Source organism: Elgaria multicarinata, chromosome 6, assembly GCF_023053635.1.
Source record: "Elgaria multicarinata webbii isolate HBS135686 ecotype San Diego chromosome 6, rElgMul1.1.pri, whole genome shotgun sequence".
Classification (NCBI taxonomy): Eukaryota; Metazoa; Chordata; class Lepidosauria; order Squamata; family Anguidae; genus Elgaria; species Elgaria multicarinata.
Genome location: NC_086176.1, coordinates 78,795,029 through 78,818,454, shown reverse-complemented (window position 1 = coordinate 78,818,454; position 23,426 = coordinate 78,795,029). Strand labels below are relative to the sequence as shown.

At 43.6% G+C, this 23,426-nt stretch overlaps 1 protein-coding gene and 1 non-coding gene across 2 annotated transcripts; both read left to right on the top strand.

The window, feature by feature from the left end:
* The first annotated feature begins 8,507 nt into the window (after positions 1-8,507).
* Positions 8,508-12,652, top strand: LOC134400302 (cytochrome c oxidase subunit 7C, mitochondrial). Its single transcript, XM_063128621.1, has 3 exons — positions 8,508-8,657; positions 11,231-11,362; positions 12,549-12,652. Exons 1-2 carry the CDS (start codon positions 8,583-8,585, stop codon positions 11,345-11,347), a joined length of 192 nt encoding a protein of 63 aa, XP_062984691.1. The 5' UTR covers positions 8,508-8,582; the 3' UTR covers positions 11,348-11,362; positions 12,549-12,652.
* LOC134400992 (small nucleolar RNA Z39) lies at positions 10,840-10,901 on the top strand. Its single transcript, XR_010025624.1, has one exon. It is a non-coding gene; the product is annotated as a small nucleolar RNA Z39 (small nucleolar RNA).
* Positions 12,653-23,426: the final 10,774 nt, after the last annotated feature.

Below are 23,426 nucleotides of genomic sequence, written 5' to 3'. Positions count from 1 at the left end.
CACAATGACTGAAAACAACCTGAACGGTAAAGTGAGTATTATAGGATTTTCTAGAACCCTAAGCCACACATTTCTCTTACTCTGCTCCACCCATCAAAGATACTCCCTGCAGACTCCACAACTAGTCTCCATAGAACAGTCACCATTTTTTCTAGGATGATGAAGGAAGCGAATGTGAGGACCCCTTTCCTGGCATGTCATGTGAAGTTGTCAATGCTGTGGTAAAGGTCATGTGATGCCCCCAAATATCTTATATGACATTCTTAACATGGAGTGCTAAATTGTATTTGTGCATCTGTTCCTCTCTCCCTCTTTTCGCTAGAGTCCATGATGCCTTTTGTGTGAAGCTAGAATATAACTCTGCATTAATGCTATCAAATTCCCAGTTCTGGGAATTTTCTCCCACTCTGTATAAGCCTCTAAATGTCATGGAATCTGACTGTAAGCAATAGAGGACCCTAAGGAAATTGACAGATGTGCTGTAGCACATACAACTATGCAGTTCAGGTTTTTCCTTTATTAAAACAAAAAACAAAAAACCTGCATCACACTGACTCACTATATACATGCCTAGGATTGGGATGTAAGTAAGGGTGGACTGTTTAATTGATTAATTGGTTAGATTAATCAGTTAAAGGAACCTTTGAAATGTAAACTAATATCAGCTAAAATCAATTAATTCAGAAGCAAATATATATTGGGTTAGATCCAGATTTAGGAGTGTGCACATATCTAAATCTGGATCTAACCCAATAAATATTCCCCTGCCCCTACAACTCCCTGAAAATGCTACACAGGGGGATTGGCCCCTGCTGAATGGGGTAAGCTGAAATATTGGGGACCCCCCTCAATTGGATTGGAATGCATGTCTTGGAACCAACCCATTATTATTATTATTATTATTATTATTATTATTATTATTATTATTATTCACTATAAGTTGTTATTTAAAAAAGAGGCATTCTCACTTATATCATGCACAGGAGAGAATCTTCTTCTAAGAGGTCACTTGCAACAACACCTCTGTAGACTACTAAGAAAAATGTTTCATTACCCATTTGAAAATATTTGAAAACATAACGGATACATTAATCAGCTAAAACTCACTTGACAAAACAATTAGAATTTCTTTAATTGCGTTGCAGCCCTACTTGTAAGCAAGTGAGTGCTCAGGATGAAGTAAAACAACAGTTGCACCAGCAGCAAGGCCATCATTGCAGTGACAGGCCAGAAATGTTGCAGAAAGGTATTCCAGCACAAATTACTACACAACTGGTGCTAACTATGAAATTCTAACAACAGCTTGCAGGGAACATTTAAATACTGTGAGGAGGAAAAGGAAGCACACATGGTCCCCACTTTGTGATCTTCTCCAAAATATTAATAGTCATTGATTTCCAATTGAGAAGAACAATTGAGGATAGGTGTTGGAAGTTAATCTATTTACTCAAAAAATGCAGGGGCAGAATCCAACAATGCCCATGGATGCGCAGCCAGCTTCATCACTTCTGGTCCGCAAGCGGCCCCTACAACTTGTGGAACAGTGATTTAGCACTTCCAGAGGCAAGCGGAAATGAGCGGAAATGCTAATTTCTGGAAGAGGTCAGGTCAGCAGAGCTCATAGGAAGCTGCCTTATACTGAGTTAAGACATTGGTCCATCTAGAGCAGTATTGTCGACACTGAATGGCAACGCCTCCCCAAGGTTTCAGGCAGGAGTTTTTCCTGCCTAACTGGAGATTCTGGGGATTGAACCTGGGACCTTCCGCATGCAAAGCAGATGCTCTGCCACTGAGCTACAGCCCCTCTACCACACTGAGCTATGGCTCATCAAAGGGAACTCTGCTAACTTATTTATTTAATTTATATCCCACCTTTTTTCCTCCAAGGAACCCAAGGTGGCGTACATAATCCTCCTCCTCTCCATGTTATCCTCACAACAACCCTGTGAGGTAGGATGGGCTGAGAGTCTGTGACTGTCCCAAAGTCACCAGTGGGTTTCCATGGCCAAGTGGCAACTAGAACGCGGATCTCCCGACTTCCAGTCCAACATCTTAGCCACTATACCACACTGGCTCTCACTTGCTTTTTCACTCATTTGGGAGTTGCCTTTGGAACCACTAAATTGCCGTTCTACAAGTGGTAGGAGTTGCTTACAGACTGGAAGTGGGGGGGACTGACTGTTCACGGACGAGAACCGGTGGGCTGCTCTGCTAGCAATTGGGCAACATTGGATTTTGCCCAGGTTTCCAAGGCAGCTTAGCTAAAAACCTGTTCCGATATTTGAAATATAATAAAGTCCATCTATAACTACAAATCAAAACCAAGTAATATCCATAAGATTAAAGATCTAATGCTTTATCTGATCAGCCCTCAACTTAAACCAGGATACCCTAATGTGTCCTAATAAATCACTTAGATGTACCTTTCCTTGAATACCACACCCTTATGACTCATGAGAACTACTGATCTTGTCAATTGCATTGTGGAGTCTGCAACTGCTTAACACCAATGTTCTGCCGATATAAAACTAACTACTACTGGGCTGCCATTGTATATACCAATTGCAGATTGATGTATGCTATCCAATGTAAATTGTCCCTCTCATTTAACTCAGAGACATCCTTTATAATTTCTGCCAATTTCTTTGTGCTCTGCCTTCTGAGATATGGCTCTCCCTAATCTCTGATAACTTTTTAAAAATATTTATAAACTGAAAGTATGAAGTCCTTTCCCATTAAATCAATGGGACTTAACAGTGCTTAATTCTGGCTTATAAATGGCATCCCTTTTCTCTTGGCTCAACATAGAATATTGCTTCAGCTTTTCCCCATCCAATACCTCTTGATTATTTTCTCATCATTGTTATTATCTCATTTGTCAGTAGCCAAGTTGAACTGAGTTATCCATAAGTGACTATCATACCGCTAAAGAGGTCTAATCAGGGATGGATAGAGTGGTACCATTATTTCCACAGCTCAGGATCACTTCATGTATAACCCTTTCCCCACATAAAATTTATTTCATCATAGTATGCACATAAAATTAAATTTCCACCAAGTGATCTAAACTAGCATTAATTTATTGTACATATGTAGCACTTGTCTAATGTGGTGTGCTCAACTGTCCTTGTCATGCTCATTTTCATATCATTCCTGTAAGGTACCTCACTATTCTTTCCAGTTTAAGCAGACAGGGAATGGTGATTGTGAGAACATAATATGTCCAAAGGTCACTACTACCGACATCACAAAACTGAAATTGGTACCCAAATCCAACACTCTCTTAGCTGTTACACATCAACTGTTCTTTTGGGAGGACATAACCTGTACAGAATAATTGCTGGAAGAGACAGTACCTATTAACGGTTTTAGAATATATGTTCAAGGGAAGCTTGGGAGAATATTGCTGTAGCATATTTTAAAGTCTTTCTTTTGTTTGTTTACTATATATATATATATATATATATATATATATATATATATTAGGGATGTGCTCCGCTTCTCTTCGGTTCAGAGAAGCAGGAGCGATGTGGCTTAATTCGCCTCCGGAAAAGGCGGAGGCGAAGAGAGTCAGGGGGGCTGCGGATCGAGGCGAAGAGGATCGCCTCAATCCGGAGCTTCGCCTGAAGGTAAGTGGGGGGGAGGGGAACTAATCTGGCGCTGCCGGCGCCGCCATCCATGCAGCAGCGGGGGCGGCAGCACCAGGTAAGGGAGCAGGGAGGAGGGACGCTTACCTTCCTCCATCGCAGGCTTCAATTGAGGCCCCGGTTGAAGCCGGAAGTCGGGGCCTCAATTGAAGCCCGCGATGGAGGAAAGTAAGGGGCCGGGGGCCGGGGCGGGGGCCTGGCCTACTGGCGCCGCCGGTGCCACCATCCATGCAGCGGCGCTGGCGCCAGGTAAGGGAGCAGGGTGGAGGGACGCTTACCTTACTCCATCTCGGCCTTCAATTGAGGCCCCGGTTGAAGCCGGAAGTGAAGGCCGAGACCTCTTCCGGCTTCAACTGGGGCCTCAATTGAATCCTGCAACAGAGGAAGGTAAGGGGGCGGGGGCAGGGGTGGGGTCCGGCCTACCCGGCGCCGCCGGCGCTGCCATGCATGCGGCAGAGCCAGCGGCGGAGCCAGGTAAGGGAGCAGGGAAGAGGGATGCTTACCTTCCTCTGTCACGGGCTTCAATTGAGGCCCCGGTTGAAGCCGGAGGCCTCTTCCGGCTTCAACCGGGGCCTCAATTGAATCCCGCGATGGAGGAAGGTAAGGGGGCGGGGTGGGTGGGTGGTTTCTCTTGCGCCGCCGCCGCCGCCCATATAGTGACGGCGGCGAAGCCGGGTCTCGCTCCGCGGAGCGGAGCAGGAGACGGGCAGAGCGGCGCAAAGAGGATTGGGCCCTATCCGGATTTCCCGGATTGGGCCACGAAGCGGATTGGGGGGTCCGTGCACACCCCTAATATATATATGGTGATCATATATTCATGGAATTCAAAAGATATACACTTGGTTTCATTGTTACCAGCTTTAAAACAGGTCTGGAAAACATCTTTGTTTTGTTCTGGTTTTAGTTAAGATGCTAGATTAGGAATGTATTGTTTTAAACTGTTGTTTTTTGCCATTTAAATTATTTTGTTCCGTCATATGCTCTGTTGAGCTATAGTCTTTAAAATGCTGCTTTTGGTTTTTTAATTGAATTGGGAAGATTTCAGTGTATTTTTATGTTTTTAATTTTATGTGCCGAAAATTTCTCCCACATTTTTTTAATCATTTCCACTCCATCTGATAGAAAAGAAACTACTTTCAAAAAGAAATTCAGTGCAAAAGAAAATGTTGGAGAAATTCTCATGGCTTGGGTTCAAGGTCCGTATGCTTACTTATGAGGTGGCTGAGTGTCATATCTTTCATTGTACAATCATCTCTCTGGCAGCCTATAGCTTCCTCAGCTTCCCAGACTTCAATTACAGCCCAAGTAATTCCTCCCAGAGGCTTTTTCAGAACAAGATGTGCAGTCAGCCTGGGAGGCTGCAGAGCAAGAGATACATAGTACAAAGAAAAAATACACACAGCACCCCCAACAATGAATTTTGGCACAGCACTAGCTTTACCTCTTCCCTGGAAGTAGCCACAACGCTCTCCCTATCCTCACATCTCCTACAGGGCTTTCAGGGAAGTGGCAGCATCTGTATTAGAAATAAAGGGCAACTCTGCAGAATTCTCTTCCCCATTTTTTTTCTTTGGGCGGGTGGCCCCCTTCCCTCTCCCCTCCCCTCCCTCAAAAATACCCCAGAACATCACTAGGTATGGGGACATTGAGGAGGATGCAAAACAGGAGCCAGAATACCAATAAAGTTGCTTCTGTTGCCATTTGAATTAGTTGTATGTATTTTATGGTGTTTTTATTTGTGTTGTACCCCGCCTCGATCCAGAGGGAGAGGCAGGTAACAAATACATTATTATTATTATTATTATTATTATTGTTGTTGTTGTTATTATTATTATTTGCAGTGGCAACACTCCCACCCCCACACAAACCCTTTAGCAAAACAGACAGAAGCTCCACTACCACAACCTTTGCAAGTGATGCACCCTACTTTTGATAAACTATTTAAGAAAATCTCTTCCCCCCTCCCATTTCTCTGCCCACAAATGGGTGGAACATTTCAAGAGGTCGTTTGCACACAGTTCTAGTTTTTGATTATGTATATGTACCACCAAAGAAGGCTTTGCTCTGAAAGGCAGCATAAAAATATCAGAAAATAATATTACAGGGAAACACGGGAGTGTTTCCCTGTGTTATAGGCGATCAGTGAAAAGAGCATTCCACCATGTTAAGGCCGAAATTGAGGGTGGGTCATTCTGATGTTCATAAAATGGAAAATGTTTCACCAATCTTTCTGAAACGGAGACCTGCCAGAAAGAAATGCTGGTTTTACATACTCTGCACGTTTCAAGAAGATTTGTGAAATATTGAGGGCAGGATGGCAGTTCAAAGTACGAAAATGGGAAAAACCTCTCTGGCTCAAAATGGCCTACTATTTCCGGGTGGCGACGATTTTTTTGCTCACTAAAAGCTCCGAATTGGGACCCTTACCCTTCAACTAGGACAGTGGTTTGTCCCCCTGTCCTTCTAGTTGGTGGAATGGCTTTTCTTTTTTCAAAATTCGCTTCCATTGTTTTTTAATGAATACTTCTTTGCCCTATTAAAGTGAGTACAGACTCATAACTCCTAAATGGAGCATGCTCAGTAGCGTCACTCTCCCCCCTCCCTCCTGTCTCAGATACATTGGAATGTTGGAAATAAGATGGCTGCCTGGCTGAAATAAGATGGCCGCCTGGCTCATCTAGGAGCCATTTTCTTCTGCAGATAAGCCAAGTCCCTGTCTGGGCCCTCTCCTTCCCCACAGTGCTGTGGAGGCCAGGGAGGGAGAGAGAAACTATCTGCCTTGCCTGGAGGGAGGCCCTTCCCGGGCCTCCAAGGAAAAAGAAAACCTGGCTGGCTCAGGTAGAGGTTTGATTGACTTTGTTGTGTGTCTGTGATTGTGAAGAGGGAGGTGTGTGTGTGTGTTTGAAGTGCTGGTGCATGCTTCTTAATTCAAAGTAAAGAATATATGGCAAACTTTCCTTTGGGGTGGCAGTTCCTCACCCAAGCCACTTAAAGTTTAAACTTTATGGAAAGAAATATTCAGACTAGGAATGAGAGGAGGTTAACCCTGGCCTATCTGCCATGAGTTTAAACTTCTTCAGGTAGTGTGTGTTTCTTTAAAAGGTGCTGAACTACATTTTAAGCTTTCTTTTATAGATTTGTGTGTGTTTTGGTTGTACATAGAAAATATTTTCCTTTCTCTGTGTTTTGTTGTTGTTGTTTATTCGTTCAGTCGCTTATAAGCTAAATCTGCTGCTTTATGTTTGTATGAAAGGAAAACGTTTTCTAAAATGTACATCCATGAATTTTATACCCAAAGCATTACTTCACACCAGAGAAATGGGTAAGGGACCTAGTTTTTGCTACAACCTGGCACTCTCCAGTTGCTGTAGACTTAGATTTACAGAATCATAGAATTCAATGCCCCTCAGTAGTTGCAGTAGTCCAGGGCATGTAGTCCTCTTCATCATCCTCTTCATTTTATCCTCACAACGACCCTATGAGGTAGTGTAGGCTGAGGGAAAGCCGGGAAGGGGGGGCATAAGGAATTACATTTATATACCGCCCCATAGCCTGGGTGTATTTATTTATTACATTGATATACCACCCCATAGCCAAAGCTCTGCAATAAATACCTAAATGTGTTGTTAACAATGATCTCCAGTTATTGACATAGCAAGAAAATACGAGCAAGGAAGCAACATTTGGTGATGCCTTTCATCTGGAAGTTATGTGACATGTGGGTTATCAAGCAGTTATGTGAAAAATGCTTGATACTCTAATCCTTGGTTTAAGTGGATTCTTTAATATCAATATAGTAAAGTTTATAAATTTTAGTGTAATTTTTTAAATAATTACACTATAGTGTCATAATTTAAATTTTTTAAATAGTGTAAATTGGGAAATTATTTTTTTTTTAAAAAAAAATTCTTCCCTGTGTGGGTTCTTTAATGTCTACTCAAGGTCCCACTACAGCTGAAGCTTTCCCCACATCCCATACATTTATATGGCTTCTTTCCTGTGTGGTCATCCGTTACACAAAGCCATGAAATTCAATAAACAAAAAACCTACGGTTTACAAAACAACATTAAAGGCTCTACAGTTGTCAACCAAACTCCAAAAAACAGGGAGAAGTAGGTGGCCCTAAGTTGTTCATCATCAGTTTTCCACAACCCCACAGTCACCTCTGCATATCCTATTCTCCATCCTGTCCTCATGGTATATATCTGCTTTGGGAGAATGAGAATTTCACTGGCACTTTCTGCCTCCTTAGGGAGGATGTGGCATTATAGGGCTGTGAGCCTTAACTCTCAATTTCCCTGCTTTTTGGAGTTTGGTTGAAAACTGTAGAGCCTTTGTTTTGTAAACCGTAGTTTTTTTGTTTATTGAATTTATGTTTGTTTTCCTCCCCAACTTTTATGGATAGGGCAAATTAAAGGATGATAAACAAAACTTAATTATCAAACGCTGTTGTTGATAATATGAATGTGCCATATAAATTATAATAATCAGTATGCACCACATGCACTGCCCAATACAAACGAGAGCTTGTACCCTCAAACTAAAGCGCAACACCTTCAAGAGGCAATCCCTAACATCCCTTCCTCTCCATTCTCACGGTTCTCGGGGTTGGGGAGAAAAACCCACGCATTGAGCGCTTCTTCCGGCTTTCAGCCCTTACACGTAAGAACGCGAAACAGCGGAACTCCCCAACTAAACCGGAAACCAGAACCCCTTACGTTACTCGGCCTGTGAACACGGTTCCTTCCCCTCCCCGCCCCGAAACTTCCGCGAGTAATGGAGAAACTACAACTCCCAGCATGCCTCAGCGCTTCTCATTCCTTCGGCCGCCGTCCTTTTCTCCCAGCATGCCGTGCGATTCGAGTCTGTAGTGAAGGTCGTGCGGGAGACGCTGCCTGAGGGTTTCGCCTGCTGCGCTTTGTCCTCTCGGCACCATGTTGGGCGTCAGCGTCCGCCGGTTCGCTACCTCAGCACTTCGGCGCTCTCATTACGAGGAAGGGCCCGGAAAGGTAGGGCCGAGACGGAAAGTGGGAGAGCGAGGCTACCTCTCCCTCCCTCCTTCCCTCCCTCATTCACACGCGCCCTTGGCCGAGCGCGGACTCTCCTGAGGCCGTTTCCTGGATGACGGAGGCAGAAGCCCCGCGTCCTCCCAGCTCTGGTTTCCTGCCTATATCTTTGTGCTTAGAGTTCTGGGTTTAAGGGAACAGGGATTGGGGGTGGAGTGACTGCTTCTTTCTGCCTTCCCGTAGAGTCACTCGGAATACTTTTTAATTTGTTTTCTACATGGCAGTCGGATCCCCCCTATTGCGTTCTCCCCAGGGCTTCCCTCTTGGGCCAGATCTACTTCTCGTGCTCATCATGTGCGTTTATACCCCGTAGGACACACAACGGCATCTGCTGTGGCACTTTGGATCCTATGGACTAAAAAGCGGGAAATAAAGCTAGAAAAGTGGTATATGGGCTACGTAATGTCGCCCAGCAGTTAGCAGTGCACGTCAGTGCTGATAAAAAGTACTCGTGTAGATCTGGCCCAATTCTAAATGCTAGAGCCTAACCCTGAAAAAGCAGTAAAGTGGATCTGTTGGATTACATGGAAAAATTTCCTAGTTCAGGACTGACTGGCAGCCACTGTACAGTTGGGATTAAGGTTAACAGAGGAAGTGCCTCCATGCAGGTTTAGGCTCCAGCCTTCATAGAAAAAGCAATGCAGAGTACAAAATGAAGCATGTATCCATAAAGCTGCTTTAAGAGTACCAGTAGGCACTAATCATAGCACTCCAGTGTCCTTCTGCAAACTGGTATTGAAAGCCGCCTCAATTAGTATTACTGTGTGGCATAGGGGAGGGTGCTATAGTTTGAGAAACATGAAGCCCTGCTGGTGTGCAGCACTCATTGGCTCCATTCAGAAGACACCTTCAACCACGGCTTTAACCATGGTGGTTAAGCCAGAAAGCTGGGCCATGTTGAGAAGACACTTTAAACTGGTGACTAAGGCAAAAAGCCTTGTTCACCATGGTTAAAGCCATGGTTTAAGGTGTCTTCTGAACGAGGCCATAGTGGAGTTTGTTTACCTCTTTAGGGCTTAAACTCATAATTGGTTGTCTGGTCCTCTGTTTCATAGGCCCTATTCAGATGACACAGTTAACCATGCAGGGTAAGGTTTTTAAGCAGCAGGGTTAACAGTGTCGTCAGACATGCATTTTTCTTAACCAGGTGCCTCTGCTAGCCACATTATGGTCAGCCTCACTACCCATGTTATGCAGCATCGTTAGCAGCACTAACTATGGTTTAAGGTGTTGTCTGACATGTACCGGTGGTTAACGGGCTGAAATCATAGTGCTTCCAGTATAGAGCAGCCAAAATTACCCCGGCCGCTCTAGCCTGTGGGTTCAAACGCTGCTCCAGACTGCTGCTTAAATGCTTGCTGTGGCCGCCATTTTGCTTAATTGGCCCTGTTTTTCATGCGGTAAATATTCTTTAAAGGGATGTGTTCAGAAACTACTCTCTTTTTTTTTTTTACTCTTCCCCCCCCCCCCTTTCTGGGCACTTCCACGGGGTATGAGTGGAAGCACTCACATCACCAAAACACTTGGCAACAGGGCTAAAGGGAAGTGGCTGATCCTCGCAAAATGGCTATGGGAGGTGCAGTGCTCCAGGGACTGCTCAAGATGGCCGATGGCATAAGACATCAGCCGATCCTCTCAAAATAGCTATGGGAACCAGATGGCGCTGCTGAGCCTTCAGTAGGGACATAATAAATAGGCATAAGTCCTGGCCACTGAAAGCACAAGGGATCATTAGTACAGCATGTTTATAAGATTTTAAGGTACAGAGCAGAGGAATGGCTAGCTTCATGAGTCTGTTTATACAGGTAATGGCTGCTTACACTAGATACTTACATTGAATGGCAAGCGCAACTGCGGGCCTCTTAGCGCACAGACTGCTGGGATACAGGGCAGAGCATTCAGAGGAGTCAGGTGTTCATCTAACTGTTTTGTGGTTAAGGAAAACGGGACCACAAAAGGGTGTCATGTGCGAGCATTCCACACGTGGTTATTGCTAACCACAGAAATACATGGTTAAGCTAACCACAAAGCCCTCTGTTGTTTGAATGGGGCCATACTAGCATAGTCCTCTTGCTGTCTTACAGTGCAACATGACTCTCCTTCCTTGGCTTCATAGCTTTTGGTGGTACAAATGATGAGAACATATCAGTATGAATAATGATGATACTGTAAACGCTTTCTGATGTACCTATTCCATTTTATGAATACTTAAAGCTCCCCAAAGATCAAACACTTGGTACTATCAAAGGCAGGCAAATGTATAATGTAATGGAGGTCTGGTTCTGTACTTAAAGCCTTTCAGTATTCAAGGCAAAAACATATATGTGTGCCAACTCTGGAACTATTTTTAAATGGGTGGATACACATTGGGGGCAGTTTAATAACTACTTGGACTAGAGCATTTATACATTCTGGTTTGATTGTTCTCCAAGACTTGGGCCAGCTAACTTTTGCACAACACACTTGTCTAATAAGTTGGTACCACTACTATAATTTTAATAATCTTGTCTCTCCAGAACCTCCCTTTTTCTGTGGAAAACAAATGGCGATTATTAGCCATGATGGCAGTCTTCTTTGGATCTGGGTTTGCTACTCCCTTTATTGTAGTAAGGCATCAGCTGCTCAAGAAGTAAACATGCTATAAACAGGTAACTACTTTTTGGGATTGTTTCTTTGCTTAAATTTGCCTCCTTATAAGAAAACCTCAAACTGCCATTATGTACCAAAGGATAATTTCAATTGTCATGGAACTATAACAGTAATATTGCTTCTACCTTCTGTTTTAATATCAAGTTTAATTGGTAATGAGGAAGCACAAACACTAAGGTATCTTTTCAGAGAGTGGTGTGCACCATCCCTGTAAGTAGCTGGAATGTTTAGGTTATAGGTTGGATCCAGAATTTGTCATACTTAAGAGTAGACCAGTTGAAATCAGTGGGCCTGCTATAAGTATTATTAAGGCTGACTCCAACCCAATACATATTGAGTTCAACTTAGAGGAATAAATTGGCTTTGGACAAAATGCTGGCTTAAAACCAGATTCAAATTAATATTTGATGCTAGGCTAGAATGTATAATTTAAATTTACCAGCAAAATGTTTTAAGGTTCAAACTTAGCAGGTGTGGATCTTTGGTACTGAGATGAAAGGAAGAAGTTCAGCATAAAGTGTTGTCTCACAGTATCAGCAATCTTACTATCAGCAGTAATTCTTTCTGCAGCATTTAAATTTACTATAATGATATTTGAATCATTCACCAGAAAATATTGGATAACAATGATATATCTGATTGATTGATTGATTTAAGGCATGGCTTGTCAGACGTTCCATCTCAAACACAACATTATTTTGGTTGCTGCTACAATACTAAATCAACATCACTTGAAAATCCTCCAGAACAAGGGTTTTTTAAGACTTGGGTGGGTGTCTTTTAGCTGTTGCCATGTAAAGAATGCTATACCGAACTATCTTTTAGCCCACAGCAGCATAATCCAGAATTTTACATAGTACATTTTACATAAATCACAATGTTGATGAAGTTTCCTGAGATTAATAGGTAATTGTTGAAGAGAGATAACTGGACAAATAGTCTAAGCAGATATAAAGCAGTTTCTTTTGTGTAACTTGAATGTCTTCTTTCACAATATTCAGTGTAAACATATGTGAGCCTAATCTCTAAGGCTACTGCTTCTGGGATAGTGTTGCTAACTTTAATGGGTCATATTGTAGACTATAAAGTTGCATATTTATAACATTTCTATACTGCCCAATAGTCGAATCCCTTGTAAGGGCTTTCTGTTCATTTCCCTAAGTAATGTCTTTTTTCCCCCTTCAGATGGAGGTGGACATTATCCTATAATACAACTTTTTCTGTGGAAGAAAAGATGCAACTAAAACTAACTATACTGGATGTTTGTAAATAAAAATTACACCTGAAAATACAGTAGTGTGGACTTTGTTTCTGGTTGCTGTTTTAAAATTGTAGTAATCCATAAAGCAAAATCTTCATGCAGGCAGTGAGACCTAGAATTTCTTAACTAATAACTCCTCCTTATCGTTAGTGTAGTAGATGCAGATTATGGTGGACTTGCATGTTACCTACATGATAAGTTAACCTGCACTGCAATGGAGACAAGTAGTAATATCCCATTAATAGGAGAGGATTTTAACATTTGTTGAATAGGTTATAGGCATTTATTTGAACAGACTTTCCACACTTGTTGACACGAACTATGACTGTAATATTAAGCATCATAAGAAAAGAGGATCTGTTTTCTTCTTTGCAGCCACCAAGTTATTCTCAAGGCAAAATTATTGCTAACAACAGGATTGTAGACAAAACATCGTTGGGGATAAGGCAGAGCGGGGGTTAGTAAACTTGGGGAACCTTGGGAGGGAAAATCCCCAAATAGTTGTGGAATGGAGTGTGCTGGAAGAGGGCACTGCATCTTTTTGCACATCCCACATGAAGGTTGTGAACCTCAAGATGAGGCAGTCCAAAAATGTACAAACACAGCTGCCATGAGCACCTCTGTGTGTCTTTTATGGATAGACTGGTTTGGAGCACAGCAGGGAAAATGGGTTTCAGGTGGCTCCTGCTGTCTGTCTCCAAGCTTCACTTACACTAAGATAGCAATCTTGCCTTTTCTCTAGAAGCTTAGGGGAGTGTTTTTAGACTCCCACCTGGTCCCCATTCAGGCACTTGCCAAGCCCTGATCACCTAACGTTTGGTAAGGTGGTTGTGTGCGAGGCCTTTATCTCACCTATTGCCCCAGCCAGCTGCAAAGATGGCCCTGGATGAGAGCTGGCAAATCTATGAAATTTCTTTGAAAAGCATGGTGTGGAGGAACAGAACTGCCCTCCATTTTTGTATTGAGTTGGATTTTAGAATATTATGAGTTTAAATCTTTTGTAGATGTGCTAGTCAGTTTCAGCCAAAAGGATTAGAGGTTAACATTTAAAGTGGAAGTTCTGCTCAGGCAGCCAAAGCTTAGAAAATTCAAAAGGTCAAAGGCAGAGGGAGCAAAGTTTACACTCAAGAAAGGGGAGAAACAAATATGAGGCTACCTTTCTGATTGGTTGGAATTGAGCAGGAGAGAACTAATGTCATAGGATAAAAGCAAAAGGAGGAAGAAAAGAAAGCTGGCACTGGAAAACTGAGAGAGCTGGACCAATGGCAGTAAGATACTGCTTAGATAAAGGACTTGGGTAATATAGGAACACAGTCTAGTTACACTGGTTAGGTGTGTTTAACCCTGGCTGTTTTATTCCCCTATTGCTCATGTGGTGGTGGGGTGTAGGTGGGTGTATCCATTCAGATTTTAATACTTTGTATTGAGAGTTTTGTTCAATAAAATTTTAAAATTATTTGAAACATCATGGGGGGGTCTTTCTTTTTTGGGTTAGCCACCCCATGTTTAATAGCCTATCCCCAGTTTTAAGGCTGGTTTAGTGGAAGCAGCTAGGGCAATGAGGGGATCTGGAAACAAAGCCCTATGAGGAGAGACTGAAAGAACTGGGCATGTTTAGCATGGAGAAGAGAAGATTGAGGGGAGACATGATAGCACTCTTCAAGTACTTGAAAGGTTGTCACACAGAGGAGGGCCAGGATCTCTTCTCAATCATCTCAGAATGCAGGACACAGAATAATGTGCTCAAGCTGCGGGAAGCCAGATTCTGGTTGGACATCAGGAAAGAATTCCTGATGGTTAGAGCAGTACGACAATGGAACCAATTACCTAGGGAGGTTGTGGGGTCTCCCACACTAGAGGCATTCATAGAATCAAAAGCAGAGTTGAAAGGGGTCTACAAGGCCATCAAGTCCAACCCCCTGCTCAATGCAGGAATATGCAATACATCCAAAGTGTAGCTGGACAGCCACCTGTCAGGTATGCTTTAAAGTAGATTTAAGCATTGAGCATGGGGTTGGACTCGATGGCTTTATTTATTTATTTAGAATATTTATATACCGCTCCCCATTGAAAAATTTCAGAGCAGTGTACAAGAAAAAATGAAAATAAAAACAGAATAAAACAGTTAAAACAAAATTTAAAAGAAGCAAAAACACAGATTCAAGGCTGCATATTAAGGAAAGGCTTCTTGGAATAAAGATGTTTTCAGGAGGCGCCGAAAGGAGTACAAGGTTGGAGCCTGCCTGACCTCCAGAGGCAGGAAATTCCACAGGAGGGGCGCCACCATGCTGAAGGCTCTTCCCCTGGTGGATTCCAGTCGGAGGATGGATCTAGGTGGAACCACCAGGAGCAGGCCCTCAGATGACCTCAGTGATCGGGCGGGTTGGTAAGGGAGAAGGCGCTCTCTCTCAGGTATCCTGGTCCCAAGTTGTTTAGGGCTTTGTATACAAGTACAAGAACCTTAAACCTGGCCTGGTAATGAACAGGCAACCAGTGCAGTTCCCTCAGCAGAGGAGTTACATGCTGGAAAGGGGCAGTTCCAGACAACAGCCGAGCTGCAGCATTCTGCACTAGCTCCAGCTTCCGGAGCAGCTTCAAGGGCAGCCGCACATAAAGTTGTGTCAGTACTCAACACCTGCATTGGCAATTGGAGGGCGTGATAGTTTAACTGGATTATCCTAAAATTGCAGACGTGTTTCTGGTCCTATAACCTTAAGAAATTGCAGTTCAGAACAGTGCACATACTCCTTGGAGAATACATGTTCATTTGAATACATATAGTTCAGGAGATAGAGCTTGCTCCTGTGACCCTACACCCTCCATGTCTGTTCACCTGTCACAGTTACGTCGTGAGAACAATTCTAAGATCTGTTGGGAATGTACTGTATTTATCAGTGGATAAATAGATACAACCTTCATGGGCCCATGGAAGCAGCCATCTTGTTTTCTGTATAGTGGTCATCCTGGTATGTCATCATTTGTATGTGTGGTGACTACACCCATCAGTAATACCTATCAGTTCCTCTTCCCAACTGCCTCTGCCAATTCTTCAGGTTACTGCTTCTCATGCATGGCCTAGTCTCTTCTTCACTCCTGGTCTTTTGGTACTTGACTTCTGTGCCATAATTGTTACTTTAATGTTATCCCCTTTTAATGTAATCCTCTCTACACCATTTATCTGTGTATTCACTATGAGCGAAGTTGGAAGTCTTACATTTTTCACCATTTTAACTGCATGTCAATGCATAGCACATACAACATGGACATAATTCTTCAGTTTTGCACTGAGGATTTTGTCTTTGCATGTGGGCATGTTCACAATATTCTGGGGAGCCAGACCAAACAGGTAAAATATGCTGATTTGCCAAGGAACAATGTTCATATAACCTTAGACTAAGTATGCAATTATCTGTGCCAGGTGAGAGCAAAGAGTGTAAGCCGAACCCCACCCAACCTCTGAGCGATGCCCCTCCACCAGTAGCAAGAAGGGGGGCACTACTCCAGTGACCCCGTTCTACCTGTGGAAAGTTCTACATGTGGAAGAATACTACTGGTGGAAGTCCTTGAAATTGGGTAGTTTATGGACAGAGCACCTGACATTTTGGAACTAAAGCTCTGCAGATTCCTTGAGGGCCTTGATCCTTGGTTCCCTCTGGCCAGCATAGAGCTAGTGTAGCAAAAAATACCTCTACCCTTTCCACCCTGGCTGGTGTACATTGGCAGGACTTGTGATGCAGTGATGGATCTGCTGTTCTTCTCTTTCCCAAGCCCGCATTGGATTGCTCTACTTGGCTGCAATCCTATACCCACTTACCTTGGAGTATGCTCTGTATAAGATTGCCCTGGCACTGGCAGTCATCCCACTACCACAACATAAGTATTGAACATAGGTTCAGATTCTTGCTTTGCCATAGCTGCATTACATGGCCATGAATGAACAATTGCCTCTCAGTCTTTAAAAATCAGGGGTAGGGGGAAGTAATAATAACATGTCTTGTTGGGTTGTGTGTACATGATAGTTACCATGAGCCTTTTGGGAAGGGCACCGTATGTATCAAAATACAGAACTACAAAAACTGAATCAAGTATGGGACTGGGCATGGATTTCTCCTATGGTGTGTGGCAAGAAGCCGGTCTGGGGACAATTAATGATGTGCACCAGCACCCAAAGCTAAACTAATCAGTTCAGCTTCTGTGCAGTACATGGCTAGAATTCTGCTTATTTATTATTTTTATGACTTGCAATGAATGTTGATTCTGAAAAGCTCCTTAAATCATCCTGATGGAACAGGAGCATAATAAGTCAGGAAGAAACAACCTTTTCCCAGAACAGCATTTTCCCTGCTTATGGCTTCCCAAATATGTGAGAACAACATGAACTGCCAGATCCATCATACTGCAACGATGGTTAATGTGCACTGCAAGGTAGCTGCTTTATTCCTGGCGAATAAGCTATATCGGTCATAATTGTTTGTGCATTCCTGCAAATGCCAAGAAAATCAAACATCTGTCATGCCAGCTGAGGGAACACAACTCATTTACCATACTTAGCACTCTGCTCATCCTTGAAAAGGTCACTTGGACATGAGCAAGCTATACATGGTTAACCAGCATCTAGTAAATGGCAGTGTGTATCTCCCAAGACATATAGATTGAATTGGTTGCTCTCAAGGGATTAACATTTGTGGTCGCCTTCAAGTGGCATGTTTTATTTGTGTGTGTTTTTTTTAAAAAAATACAAAATTAAGAGCCCTGAGTGTCTGGCAATGTCTACCAACATTCCAAAAGGACAATGCTTAAAACATTTTGGATTGCTAGATTCAAATATATAAGCATATGCATGATTACTCAGAAGCAAGTCCCAGGTAAGTGTGCCCAGGATTGCAGTCCAGTAAGTGTAAATTGCTTAGGTTGCAATCCTATGCATACTTATCTGGGAGTAAGTCCCATTGAACATAATGGGGCTCACTTCTGAGTAGAAGACTGCACTGTTGGGGCATCTCAAAACTTCATGTCCTATTTGGTTGCCAAAATCAATCTCTCTCTTTCTCTCTCTCTCTCTCTCTCTCTCTCTCTCACACACACACCTCTATGATAAATTTCTACTTCAAAAAGAGTATGTTTCACTTATATACATTGTTGCAGAAAATGTCATACCGCTCTTACAAAAATAAAAATCAGATACCAGATACAATTGCTAAATGAATAAATGTTCTACAGCAGCCTTCCCAACCTGGTGTCCTCCAGAAGTTTTGGAATACAACTCACAGCATTCCTGACTACTGACCATGCTACCAAGGATGATGGGAGCTGGAGTCCAAAATATCTGGAGGGAAATAGGTTGGGGAAGACTTCTCTTCAGGAACAATACTTAAATCATTGAATCATCCATCCCCTTCTCTTAATTCCTATTATGACATTTCCACCCGGATTCTCCTGGATCATGGGCAAATGGTGGCAATGGTCTTATACCCCTAGCAGTGTGTGATAGGCTAAGAAATTCAGGCCTTCCAATTTAGTCTGAATGAGTGGTGTCTGAGCTGAAGTGATATATCAAAGCTTTTGTGACAGACAATGTTAGTCCTGCTTAGAGTAGACCCATTGAAATAAATGGGACTTAATATAGTTTCCGCTCATTTCCAGAGCTGCTTTAGGAAGCGCTAGTTTCCTATTGCACTCGCAGTGTGTCCCGTTCGTGCAACAGAAAGAGTGGGAGTGCAGTGATAGTATTGGATACTGCCCACAGACCTTGCTCCTAATAAACCAGATGTTCAGGATACTTTTCTCCAAAGGAACAGAGGTCACATGCTAATATTGCACTACAGGAGAACCAAATGCCATTCCTGGACCATGCATACACAGAAAAAGCACAATCCATGCAAGAACTGATTAGTTCCTGGAGAGAAGACCAGCCGAGAATTCTCTATATACCACCTTTCTTCCATAATAGAAGGAAGATGAGATATGGTGTCCACGTGTGCCCATCCTCCAAATAATGCCCTTGAAGACTTAATGGAATAAAGATGATCCAAACAAGTCTTGATTATGTGAGGAATCTAGAGTTGTGCTGAAAATTTCTCCCATATTCCTCCACACCCTCCAATTTCTTGTGCTTACCTTACTTATGAAATGGCTGGGAAGTGTGGGTCAGTGTCTTGTCTTTCATTGTACAGTTATCTCTCCAATAAAGTCCATGGCTTCCTGCCCATCAATGCCCAAGGGAAGAAATCATAAGGTAATTCCTCCCAGAGACACAGCAGAGCAACGGGGAGATGTGTAACAGAAAGGTAAGAGACACACAGTACCCTTAGCCCACCTCATAGTGATTAGGTAAGCTCAAAAACTCCAAATTCAAAATAAAATTTAAAATGGCCAGAGAATGAAGCAGAAAAATGGAAACCTCTTTCATTGGGGAAGAAAACACTCAGGGAATTGGAGGAGAGATTTTCCCATAACACTACCTACACCTCTTCCCTGGAGCTAAACACAACACTGCCCCTCTCACACTTGAAGGATGCAATATGGGAGCCAGGCTGCCGACATAGCTGCCGCTTGCAGTGTTGGCACACACAAAAATGAAAACCCTCAGGAAAAAAGAGAGAAGCTGTTCTGCTACGCTTGTCAATGATGAAGCCTACCAGTGAAAAATGTCCCCAAGCCCGGATGGCTATCACCTTCAAAACACTCAAGAATTTACCAGGGGCTTGTCTTGATGAAGGGTTTGCCCCAGGGTGGATTTGGAGTGGCAGCAGGTCATCTACATGATGCAGCCGCCATTGCAAAGCCATCTGGGGGCAAATCCCAGAAACTCTGCTTAAAAGAAGTCAGGCACTTACCCTGACTTTTTTTAAGCAGAGGTGTGCCACAGTCGATGGCGCCCCCTGATTGGTCACCATCGGCTGGGCTGACAGGAAAGAGGGCGGACTGGGAGCTCCAAGTCCAGCTGCACTGTAGATGATAAATGAATAATAAATAAAATTAATAAGTGCGGGTGGGATGGGAGAAGAGCAACGGGGCAGCTGGGAGGTCACCGCCGCTGCCGCCGGGCCGAGCACCAGGGAGTGGGGAGGAGCTGGCTCTCCTCTCTCTGGCTGCCCCGTTCCTCTCCCCCCCCCCCGCTTTTTATTTATTTATTAATGTGTAGATGCTAACCTTTGCATCTACAGATAAAAACAACAACAACAAAGAAAAATGGGGGGTGGGAGGCTGCTGCTTCCAGGCCAAGCACCAGGGAGGGGGAGGAATGGGCCAGCTGGCTCTCCTCCCTCTTACTTTGCTCTGACTGCTCCGTTTCTTTCCCCCTCCCCATTTTTTTTAATCCGTAGATGTGAAAGATTTAAAAAATGGGGAGGAGGGAGAGGAACAGGGCAGCCAGAGGGAGGAGACCCAGCTGCCTTGTTCCTCCTCAGTGCTCAGTCCGGCGGCAGCAGCAGCAACTCCGCGTTGGCACTCCTTCCCATGCAGATGCCGGGAAGGACCGCCAATTCAGGAGCCCGAGGCTCCACATGCAGACCCGCCGCCGTCAAGATGGGGGCCAGTTATCAGGAGACTGAGATATCAGGAGTAACCCCCACAAAGAGACATAGTCCAACCATGATGGTCCCTTAACCAGCAATCTGCCAGCAACCATGGCACCATCTTTAGCTAGATTTTTTTGTGAACCGCCCAGAGAGCTTCGGCTATTGGGCGGTATAAAAATGTAATAAATAAATAAATAAATAAATAAATAGATTGGGGCAGCTGAGCAGATGGATGCCTCATTTTCTGTCTTCTGTCATCTCATATGCACAGTTCCAAACTTTGGCCTGCTCATAGGAGTTACTTGAAAGTCAAAAGTGTTTTTGTAAGCTCTGGACATACCTGGGACATGAACATAATACTAGGGCATTTTTTTCAATTTAGATGTCAGTTTAGCTTAACGCAGTGTTCCTGAACTGTTTTTACAAAACCTTTTGAGATTTTTCTGGTATGCACACCAAGCTGCTTCACCGTCACATATGAGAATAATAATTATACCTGATTGTACAGAGTTCTTGTCATCCTTGGTGGTTTCCAAAACACTTTACATGTTATGAATTTGATTCATTAGCTGCTAAACCCAGAAAGTGTAATTTGAACCTTTCTGGGGGCATTTTGGAATGTTTGTAACTTAACTGAACGTTCATCCACTAAGTTCTACAGAGCTCTAATAGTAAGGCATGCGGCTTGGGATAAGGAAAATTAGCTTAAAATAACATGTCGTCAACTATAGCCCCAATCCAGAAGCAGTCAGGGGCGGCTTGCCACATGGAACAATGTCCACAATTCTGTGAATGCACATACCTCCATTTGTATCAAAAAGTGCATTTGCCAGTTCAGTAGGGTTCAGGTGAGCACTCCTATGAAGATGGAGGCTTGCATTCATGTGAACAACTGCAGGGCAATACACACAGAAGACTGTGCATAGTCTTGCTGAAATTAGGGTGTATAAAACAGAGACAGGAACTCTCTGAGTTCCACCATTATAAGTCCTGAACTTTCCAAAAATTAATAAAATTAAGACAATTCTCCAAGCTCCGTGATATTTGCTAAGGACTCTTGGGGTTGAGCACCATACGCTGACCAAATTCCAGACAGCTTGTTAGGAAATGGGTGAAACACAAAACTTCCCCTTCTTAAAATGAACAGTTTGTTGAAGATACACACACATACCCAACACCCTTTTTCTCTCTCTTCCTCCCTTTTGTTCCTCTGTATTTTGATAAGGCACTGATTTATCGACATTCAAAAGCTACTGACTCCCCCACCCCCACCAATGCACACACTTTTTGTCCGTTTTTCTCCTCTTTGGTACCATTTTGGCCCAGGCATAACATACCTTCAGAGTTTTACTTACCCCTTTAACTGAATTCAAAAGTTTGATGTAACAGCAGAGGCCTTTCCTTTCCAGTTTTGATATAATATATCAAGTGCCCAACTTTCCAGCTTGCAAATAGTCTCCAAATGAAGTGACCTGTCAAGACAGGAGGTAAGAACCTATGTTAGTTAGCAGGCACCAAACACGCAGAAACAGATAAGATCTGCATGACCTGTGACCCAACAGTCCAAACGTAACCCACCAGCCATGTACTGTAGCCTAACCAGGCTTTGATAGCCCTAATGTTCTTAGGGTAGCCACATACCCTACTCTACAGAGGACAGTCCTCAACTTGAAGGGCTGTCATGGGACAGTCCTCTATTTTAAGGGCTGTCCACCAGTCCAAGACCAGTTTAAAGATAAAGAATTTTACATGAAGACAGTAGATCACAGGCCTTGAAGTTGCCCAACAAGAGTTAGCACCTGGACAACAGTTGTGGTCACCTGGGGCTTGTCTATATGCCTGGCTTAGCCCATGGTGGCTGCGAATTGGCACTGTGTTGTTTATATGATGCAGCTGCCAACTTGCAGCCACCATAGGCGTTCACCCCGAAACTGTGCGTTTCAAAAGTTGCTGAGTTACTGCAGCTTTTTCCTTTGCTCTGAGGTCACCACCTTCTTTGCTTCATCTGCCGGTGGTGACCTCACTTCGGATTGAGGCTGGGGGTCTTCCGGGAGTGGATCAGGGCTCTAGGTTGGTCACTGGAAGTGCAGGAAGGCTGAGCAGAGAGCAAGGGGTGGGCTTGATGAGCTGAATGGCCACTGGCGCTGCGGCTTTTTGGGCCTGGAAGCCTGCGCTCCCTCCTGCCTTTGAGATTTGCTCCTCCCACAGTTGCGATGCCACAGGGTTTGTCATCGAGACACCCCCTAGGTCACAGTCTACCCCACTAAGGCAAAATGTATTGTATTTCTATTTAAATCAAGAGTGGGCAATCTCAGGTCCATGGTCCCAATCCAGTCCACATCCCCTTTCCTTCCTTCACCCCTTTTCTCTGGCTGCTGATTATTTGGTGGTTTTCCTGGTTTTGCTCATTTTTTCCCCATTCTGAAAGGTTGAAATGGCTCTCCTAAGGCCTAGTAATTATCAGTAAGAACTAAAATATACTGGCAGTTTGGCCTCAAACCTTTTGCCGTTGGAATGCAGGCCCTGACGGAGCATCTCCCAAATTGAATTTGGTCCTCGGGCTGAAAGAGGTTTCCCTTGCTGCTGGTTTAAATATTAGTAATTACTTCTGAACGTGCAACTATACATATAAATCAGCACATGCAGCTTTTATGCAAATCTGTGTCCTCCTTCGTAGCGATATGTCTGTAGCTGCCCTATCTTGCTGTTTCAGGCAGGCACCAAAAAGAGGAGGTTTATTGAGCTCCTGGTTGGCTGCCATCTACAGGGGATGGGACGTGTTCAGCTTCGCAAGTCACAAGTTGTGCCGGCCTAACATACAGCTTTTCTGTTCGTCTCTCCTTGTTTAAGAAGACCTGGTGATAACTGCCTGTTGTTGTTTTTGTTTTGCTTTTCTTCTCTTCCCCATTCGGTTTTCCTCGCAGTGGGGGAGTTAATTGACTTAGTACAAACTTCTCTGCAATGCTCCCAAGGAGATCAAATGATCTAAGGAATAAAAGGACAAAACAGACTGAGATGGCAGCAGCTGGCAGTGGCAACACGGAGCTGGAAGTGTCTCGTCGTGATATCGCATAATGAAATGCTGGAATGAAATGGATTGCCCTCATGCAGCAGCGGTGCACATGCCAGTTCTTAAAAGGAAGAAATAACCTCCACTACATCCTCACAGTATTTTTGCAATGCCGCTGGAAATGCAATTGCCGAAACAGGTGGCGGCAGCAACATAAAGTTTTAATAGAGCCTTGCCTGCAGCCAACACTGGTTCATAAATTTGAGCACACA